The sequence below is a fragment of the Cololabis saira genome, chromosome 16 (assembly GCF_033807715.1).
Source record: "Cololabis saira isolate AMF1-May2022 chromosome 16, fColSai1.1, whole genome shotgun sequence".
NCBI classification, from domain to species: domain Eukaryota; kingdom Metazoa; phylum Chordata; class Actinopteri; order Beloniformes; family Belonidae; genus Cololabis; species Cololabis saira.
In genome coordinates this window covers 4851893-4861509 of record NC_084602.1, presented here as the reverse complement: position 1 = coordinate 4861509, position 9617 = coordinate 4851893, and the positions used below count along the sequence as shown (strand labels likewise).

General features: G+C 41.5%; 1 protein-coding gene across 1 annotated transcript in view; it reads left to right on the top strand.

The window, feature by feature from the left end:
* The first annotated feature begins 711 nt into the window (after window positions 1-711).
* The window catches only part of trmt61a (tRNA methyltransferase 61A), a 31679-nt gene continuing 22773 nt past the window's right edge, over window positions 712-9617 (top strand). Inside the window, exons 1-2 of the mRNA XM_061742818.1 lie at window positions 712-824; window positions 912-1258. Coding sequence (XP_061598802.1) covers window positions 928-1258 — 331 coding nt within the window. The 5' untranslated portion in view covers window positions 712-824; window positions 912-927. The remainder of the gene's footprint in view (window positions 825-911; window positions 1259-9617) is intronic.

Below are 9617 nucleotides of genomic sequence, written 5' to 3'. Positions count from 1 at the left end.
GTTTTAAGTTAAAGTATAAGACCTGCTGTATTGGAGCACATTAGCCACCAGCGCTACTTGATGTTTTATCCATGAATGACTACAGAGATAAAATTGAAAAATACCCAGTTAGCTTTATTACGTTTTTATTTTTCGGACATTTTCTGCCTTTAGTTAAAACCAAACATATCCGCCGCCTCTTTCTTCCCCCTTTAACGTGCGTGGCGTCAGCGCGTTGTGCTGCATTAAACGTAGTCCGGGCGAAATACTTTGCTTTGAGCTGCAAAATTAAACGATTCCTCGAGGCAGAGAAAATTCCTCGATCATTTTTTGTAATCGAATTACTCGAATTATTCGAGGAATCGTTTCAGCCCTAAATAGCATACATTGATGTTGGTAGCAGGGTGTAAATAGCCTACGCATCAGTACTTGCACCCGGGTGTAAATAGCCTAAGCCTTTTTAATAAGTAAAGTTAAAGCACCTCAGAGGATCCACAGTACATGATGCATGCGCATAGGTTTGGATTAATGCTGTGTAATAATGAAGATTATTTATCATTTTGTTTAAGCACCCCATCAGCTAGTGTATCACAAAGTAGAAAAGTAAAAAGTACTAAAGTTTAATACTTAACGTTAAAAAAAATCAACTGGGTGTCATCATACTGATTCTGAGGATAAAGATGAGCCCGTTTATATTTCATAACAAGCTTTCAGTAGCTGCTTGAGAGGACAGACTGAATAAAACAGAAACTAAAATGCCTTGCATGTGTCTTAAGTCCCAAGTCCTATCAACAAACGCAAACTTTAGTCCTTAGAGGAGTTTTGATGTGCTGATTGTCTTTGAGGTAACCGGATTCACGGTTGCGCTATTTTTTATTTTTCTTATTGTACAGCAACATTAAACTGGCATTTCTTTTATGTCCTTTCTGCAGATTGATTGTGCTCACCATGAGTTTTGTGGAATATTCCGATTGTATTCAAGATGGGGACGTTGCCATCATGTACCTGGGCCTGAACATGATGACGCCCGTCAAGGTGCAGCATGGAGCCCAGACGCAGACACGCTACGGAGCCATTCGCCACTCCACAGACCTGATTGGTCAGCGTTATGGGTCCAAGGTCACCTGTAGTAAAGGTGGGTGGGTGCACATGCTTCACCCCACGCCGGAGCTGTGGACCGTCTCCCTGCCACACCGCACCCAGATTCTCTACACCACAGACATCTCCACCATCACCATGATGCTGGAGCTGAAACCAGGCTCCGTCGTGTGCGAGTCAGGTGAGCGTTACTTCATATCCTCTTCAATGTACGTGTGACCGTTTTAAGAAAGAAGGACTGCCTTCTGTGTTTGGATCTGTATATAGAGGGAATGGGCATGACGTCACAGATGCGACTTCACAGCTCTAAGATGTTCCTATTTTAAGATTAGGGTTGTGGTTCCATCAAAATCATTAATTCGGTTACAAAATATACAGATTATCCATGAAGTAAGTTATGTGCTATAATGATTCAAGTACACCCTTCATTTATTAATTTATCATTATTATTTTTATTTATTTTTTCAAAAATCGAAGTGATTTTGTGATCAGCACACTTTTTTATTTTGAACCAGAATACTGGACAAGCAAGCTTTAACAAATTAGAATAAGTAATAGCATACGAGGTATATGTACTGTGACTTAGCTCTCAAAGATCTTTCCCCTGGCTCTCCTGCGGATATGCACGTGAATGCAGCAGTTTTCCTGACGGGCGGGGGAATGCGCTCTGCAGAGAGAGAGGGAGTAGCCAGAAGGGAGGAGAGCGAGAAAGGAGTCCCAGAACAGAGCCATACACGATAAACTTTTCTCTGATGTTCCGTACTCAATGGTTGTGAAAGAGATATTTTGTACATCTCATGAGGAAAAAAGTCTTGACACATTGAGTATTAGGGATGAAACTAACGACTATTCTGATAGCCAATTAGTCATCGACTATAGAAACAATTAGGCGACTAATCTGATTATGAATCTCATAATTGAGGTTATTTAAATGTGCTAATTATGAATTAAAGACATTAAACATGGACACTTCATTCAAAAATACATCTTTTAATGAACTTCACTGCCAGTCGCTGTGGCGTTGCATCAGCCACCACCCTACCGTTTACCCGGCTGTGCTGTATCGGCCATGTGCAACTCTCAGCAGAGATAGGAAGGAAGGTGATGCCTTACTCTGTTCATTTGTTTTGCTGAGAATTACATTCGTCAGAGACTATTTTTACTAGGGCAGTGGTTCGATTCAGAATCGATTATCACGATTTGATTCAATTCGATTACGATATTGATATGGGTTAGTGTTATTAAAACAGTTTTTTGAGCTGTTGCATGAATTATATGACTGTAATTGTGCAACATATGAATACTAGTATTATATTGAGATTCAACAGCAAGTTTTGGCAGCTAATGATGCTGTAAGGACCAATCACCTCCCAGAATGCTGATATAAATGCTTTCAGAAACATCGTGTGGCAGAATTACCAAACAGATCCAGGGAGGAAACAGAGACGGAGGAAATCGGTCTTATTTTTTTTTTTTTTTTACATTTTTTCCATTTTCTGGTTTTTAGCATTTTATGCAAATGTAACCCCAAGACAGTATATACAGTAATGAAATATAGACAATTTATGCAATTATAACTGTAAACTGTAATGTTTTCATACTTTTAAACATATTTAAAGGCAAAACATGATACTAGTTATTCTTGTGTGCAACAAAACCTTCCTTTTTTGGGCATAAACAAAAACATTAAAAAAAGTTATTTATATGAAATAAATAAATAACTCAAACAGGCCTTTCAATATCCATTTAAAGTGCAAAAAAAGAGAAATTGCAACAGCTCATGCAGTAAACAAATCATTTTAGCTTGTCTAATTTATTCTGTCAACAGACACACAGCTGCCATGAAGCACCAGGGATTTTTCAGGAGTGTCATGACAAACTGTGTCCGATAACAGAAGAAACCAAACAAGCTATAATAAATATAGATAATATGAACTTTATTGAACTAGTATAACATTTAGAAATTTAAGCTGAAATATCGAAATCACTGAACACTGGTTGTGCACGGTTGGGCGTGTGTCTGAGTGTGTATGAGTGTGTCCCCTTGTAACGTGTACGATGATTCAATGTTCTGCAAGTTTTGCCAGCACACGGTTGACTGGAGATGGAAGGAAACTTGCAAGGATCACTACAGAATGAAAAACAAACGTTACAACACAAAGAGGCTGATGATTATGTACTTTAACCGGGACGTCTGTAATAGGTGGAATCATAATTTAGTATTACAGTACGACCCACTCTCCTCGCGTGGTGCACGAGCGAGGTCCGTTTACAACGCATCTGTTTGTCTGTGTGAGCAGACGCAAACGCAGGCTCAAACAGCAAGTATGTTCCAGCCTTACCAGTCCTGGGGAAGCTGATCTGTACCTGGGAGTAACAGTCAGCCGCTTCAGCATGTTTGTTTTGTTCATGAGGGAAGTGGGGGCGGGAGGGGGCGAGAAAAAAAGTTCTCTAAAAAAAACAAACTTTTACACAAATTTGGAAGCCTTTCATGAGTTTTCAAAACCAGCACTTTAACGCTACTGCTACTCTTCGACGTCGTGTTCAGTGTTTGACAATTCCACACTACGCGCATGTGTGAATTAAATGACGTGACTATTGGGTAGGGCTGGGCGATTTTGGACAAAAATAAAATCCAGATTTTTTTCTCTGAAAACCCGATTTTCGATTTCGATTTTTTTGGTAAAACTACAAAAGACAATGGAATAAATTGTTTCAAATATTTTATCTTTATTTTTAAAGAAAAATAGCAAACAAATGTCCCTATTGGGAATTAAGTGCAATTGAAAGATACTGTAAATCCTCCTTGATTTTAGTAAAGTGACAACATTTACAATTTTCTTGACCAAACAAAGACGACTAGACGAGCTCTGTCTGTAATGCAGCCAGCTGCAAAAAAAGGAAAATCCATTTTCCGATTTTCCTTTTTTTTAACATCGTCTTGATTAAAAAAATCCGATTTAGATTTAAAATCGATTAATCACACAGCCCTACTATTGGGATCAAAGTTCACCGGGCGAAAATGTAATAATGAAATAAATAATCTTTAGACATACGAATCGATTTTTAGGAATGAATGAGAATCGATTTAGAATTGGAAAATCTTTTTTTTTTTTCTCCCCCCAACACAGGCCTAACCTTTATTATCGATTTCTGTCGACCAATCATTGCATCACTATTGAGTATATTAAAAATATCACCAATATCAAATCATCTTATTCAGTCACAGATCTCTCTCTCTGTTTTTTACCTTCACTTCCTCTCTCTGCCTCCCGCCCTCTGGCTCTGGCAACACTGCAATCACCCGACTACAGAGAGCTGTCTGAGCCTTCTGACTGTGATTATTCTGCAGATAACTACAGTCATTTGCGTATAATTTCCCTGTTATATATTTAAACACGATGGCTCATATTCTAGTTGAGGGTTAGTGTGAGCGGCTCCACTGGAGCACTGGTGTAACTTGCAAATATATCACAGTTGGTTCCCCAGGGTGTGTGTGAATGAGAGAAGAGTGAGAGCAACACTCGGCTGTCAGCTATCACAACAGTGAGGAGGGAGGAGGCGCTGACTCACGACAAGACGATGGATCTTATGATTTGGCCCTGCTCATTGCAAATATCGTCTTTTGAAGCCTCTTCATACTGCGCAGCCCCATGTTACCACATTACATTTGTTTTGAAGAGTTACCATGACAACAGAAAGTTGATTGAAATTTCCAAAAACCAACTGATGACCCAGAATGCTTCTGTACATGTATTGATGCAAGCAGACAAGAGACTTGGGGAAAAACCCCAGCAGAGGTGTGGGAGGAGCGCTGCGGTGCTTTAGCCAACAGCTGATCAATCCTGGAGATGCCCGTGTGAAGAAGCTGCTGTTTCCCAGATGTTGAGCTGTTGGATGTACGTTTGCGTGAGTGTAGAGTTGATGGTTTTCAGCCACGACTTTTCAGTAGTCTGTGGAATCGTGCCTGGCTTTGGGGCGACATGGCTAGACAGAGTTGGAGAGGAACAGCAGGTGTTAATGCTAACGAATGGAGGAGGACGTGAGTTCCACCAGAGACATTCAATAAACTCTACAGCCCACTACGGTTCGGTTTCCTGTATCTGTGTCACGTGACTGCCACGCCCCTTTAGGAGACTAACAGCAGGTCCTGAGTCTATTGAGTCCTATGGGAAAAGTGAACGTGAGCACAGATTATTACCAATTCCTTCACCCCATAGTAACCTAAGTAAATATGGGACCCATTTTTCAAAAGCCACAAACCTTCTGAACATTCTGACACCAAAATGGAAATTTTCAGACCGACAAATTAGGAGAAAATTAACTTTGTTTGAGACCTGTCTCTGTCTGAGCAACACACTCTCGCGAAATTTGTGCCGCGTTCCATTTACCTCGGAAATCGGAACTGGGAACTGGGATTGGCAGCCATCTTGGAATGGTAACTCGGGGGTGTTGAAGCTTCTCCCACTTTCCCAGTAGGAAATCCCACTTCGAGGTGCGTTCCAGTTGAAAATTCCGACTGGGAACTGGGAAATTCCGACTTCCGACTTTTCCCATCGGATAAAATTAAGTTTAAAACTAAAATAAAACTTGCTTCTTTGCTTAATAATACTGTTATTTTTATTATTTAAGTCTTTTTGGAAGAAAGTTGTACTGAATCTAGTGTTGTATATCATTTCATACCATTGGCAGTAACGGTAATGCGCTATCTTCTGTATAGAGGATCTTTGGTTCCACCTAACTTTCCCAAACTCGGCCTGTTTGCGGCGTGAGTTCATCCGTGCGGTTGCTACGTGCGACAGACTCTTTTCAAAGCAAACTGGGACGGTTTAGTAAAGACGGGAGGGGATGTTTTCTCCTCGCACGACGCACACGGCTCTCCGGAGAGCCGAGGAGCCGCTCAGTGCGACACGCGCCGCCGAGCCTTTCTCTTCCAGAGCTGAGCAACATCACCTAGTGTTGCTTAAATGTGGCCACATGAAATCAATCACTATCATCAAAACAAAGTCAAACAAGACTATATGACGTCATATTTCTAAAAGTAAGTGAAAGTGATGCAAAGTAAAGGAGGAGAGGATGAAACATTGCAGTCCCTACACCTACAATTAGTCTGAATATAAAGGTGCTCTAAGGGGGCCCTCCTGCTCAGAGCATCTCATCCTGGTAAAAACAGCTCATCCTGGTAAAACCAGATAAAACCAGGTAAAACCGGGACCAGAACATGTTCTTAGCAGATGTTCTTCAGACGGGGAGTCAGAGATGCAAAGTGCTTTTTCTGTTTTGAAATGACCATTTTTATGTTTGTGCCACTCACTGCTTAGTAAGTGTTTAATAAATACAGTTTTGGTAAATTTGACTTAGTTGTGATTTCCCCCTTTTTGCATGAACGTTTAAAATGAGCATATATTAATGCAGTATGAACAAGAATGTTTTAATGTAGACATATAGAATCATCATACTGGTGTGATTGTTTGCATCAAAGTGTTAATTCAAGGCTAAGGCAAAATATATATATATATATATATATATATATATATATATATATATTGTGTATCTCAACATGGCCTAAAATATGGAGATATTTATAAAAGGCCATATCGCCCAGCCCTACCCTGAGGCAGCAGGCCCCGCCTGGAAGATTTTGTTTTTTTTGTTTTTATGGCACCACTTGGTTCATATTAGGTATAAAGTATTGCATTGTTATAGCATTGTTGTGCTGAGATTGTCATACTCACAGTTAACATTAAAACAAAAACTGCAAGTGAATCTCGAAATGTATTTTGGGTAAAGTCGTTGGTCATCACCAGCCGTCTATCAACGTCATCATGGATCACTTGTCAACAGAGCACAGTAATCCTACAGCCTAAACATGAGCAGGAGTTAGAAACACAAAAGTGGAGCGATAAAACGCAAAGAAAAAGAAAAAAGAGAGCAGGAAAAAGCCAAATTGCCCAAACTAGATGCATATTTTGTTGGCCCTAATCCTCCTCCTGTGGAGATGAAACTGACGTTGTTAGCAGAGATTCATCCCCGGGACCGGACCAGAAGCTGCATCCTGGTCAGGGAGCAGGTTTACAGGTAGATACAGTTACAACAATCACACACTGGCAGCAACAACATGGGAGTTTGTGGTAAATTGTTGATATAGTAGCCTGGCCGCCGAGCTTATTTCCTTCTCTGTGTCTCGGCTGTAGTGATGATAATAGTGATGATAATAGGGACTCAGCAGCTGCAAATGGCCTGGTCATATGCCCCGGCCCCCGGCCCGGTTCTGATATGTTCCGCTAATGTTTGGGGGGTGTTTTAGGTAGTGCTTGCTTCATCCAAACAGTCGCCTTGCAGATGGCGTCAGTGGCGTGGCGAGTGTGTGACTGTCTATCTGAACCTGCTTTAACAGCATCGTCACGCTGCTTCTCCAGTCATACCACCTGGATTAGCAGGGACCTGAAACAACTGCTTATCAGGGAGAAACGACCTTCACGCAGGGAGATGGGGAGTTATTGAAGATTGTTGGGTCTCGTGGCAGGTTTTCATTTTAGTGTTGATTTATTTAGATGTATTTTTAGTTGCAAAACAAGTTTGATTAGTTCTGGTTAATAAACCAGTGGAGCAAAAACAAATACAAGTGTGTATATGGCTGTTTGTTGATTCAACAACACATGAATAAATACGAGTCATAAAAATGCAGAGACTGTGGGTAGTTTGGAGGATCACGGCTAAATGCAGCTCCAGGCCTGCTGTCCCAACGCCACACGTCCTCAACCACCTGGAGAGACTTTTATTGGCCCACCTGAGTCAGCAAACAGGCGTCCTTAAGGCTTCAATGAGCCCACGGTCATCTAGACAAAACAGCAGTACTGTGTGGGATTCTTGCGTATGAGAAAAAAAATTCAGATGTTCAAAACTGTGCGTACGCCCAAAACCACGCACGTTTCTTTGAACATCACAGTCAACGTGGAATTGAGCGCACATGCAGGAGCACAACACTCCTCCCTCATGTAGATCCATTTGAATCTGATAATGAGGATAAATATCCATTTAAAAACCGCTCATCCTAACAAGGAACTTGGTAAAACAAGTAAAACTAATTTAAAAAAAACATCGGCCGTTATCTGGAGACAGTCCTGTCAGAAGTTGAGGCTGGGAAAATAATTTATTTGGGGGCACTTCTTCCGATTTAAAGGAGCATGACGCTCCTTTTAAGAAATGAGACTCTCTAGCGCCACCCTTCGCCACGACGGCCGTTGGGGGTACTGCAGCCAACAGTGAAGCCGGCACGGGAGAATGGGGTGAACGTGCATGCAGCGTCATGTGATGTCACATCCTCAGGACAGCGCGGGAAATTCGGAGTCCAAATTGCAGCACATTTTGCAGCACACAGCCTGTTCAAAGCAACGGAGAGATACACTAGAGGGATCATTCTTTTTGGTTTGGAACGCTTCATCTGACATTATTACTAGAAAACTTAAAACGTATACGGATTTCTTTCATAAATCCTGCCTCAATCCTGCCTCGTGCTCCTTTTAAAGGGGACCAATCATGAAAAACAGGTGTTTTCTTGCTTTAACATATATAAAGTGGTCTCCCCTCAGCCTGACAACTCAGAGAAGGAGGAAAGCAACCAGATTCTGCAGTGTCTGTACAGCCGCCCGGATGAGCCGTCCAGTGTGATGTGACTTCTACGAGCAAATAAGATTCTGCGCATTTTCGTTACGTAACCAAAATGCAAACCACGCCCACAACTATAAAACCGTGTAACTGCATGTGAGCGTCCGACTATCGTAGCACTGTGTGACATCGGACGCTCTCTGTCCATCTCTCTCCAGCAGCTGCCACTTATTGAGGTTTTTGTAGTGAAATGAGGAGGAATCATAGAGATAACTTCTCATTTCAACTAACTGGATCAGCCGTTCCTCATCATGACTGTTTCCTACAGCGCTTTCAACCGGCTTTCAACGTGAGCGACAGGAAGAAAATAGAAGCAGGAAGTCCGACAATGTTCAGCTGAAAACGACGCGCGGCCAGTTAGGACAGTCCAATAGAAAATAAAGCAATGGAATTGATTTTGTCGCTGACACTCGCTCTCATCGCATGCAGTTATGACACGGTGTAACTCCGCCGGCCGGAGCTTCCGCCATTTTTCCGTAGCGGTGTATTTCGTCATTCAGGCAGGCAATCAGCACAGAGCCTCATTATCATAGCCCCGCCCACTCAGAATCCTGCATAGATAATGAGGTTAGAGAATGGGAAGATAAAGACATGGATCAGAGGCTGAATTTCTAATTTATTTAGCAAAAACAATCAAAAGCTTGTTTTTAAGACATTCAAACATTTAAAGGTATTGTGACATCATTTTTAACATGCTTTTAACACTATTAAAAGTCTTGGCCAACATCCCTCAAATGTGTCTAAAAGAGTGTAACAAGAAAAACTTCACTCTAGTACTCTATTCCTGGCTTTTTATGACAGTGTTTTTTTGCGCCGTGAAAAACGCTTCCTTTTCTCCCTTTCCTGTCAATCATTGCCCCGCTCCTCCTCCC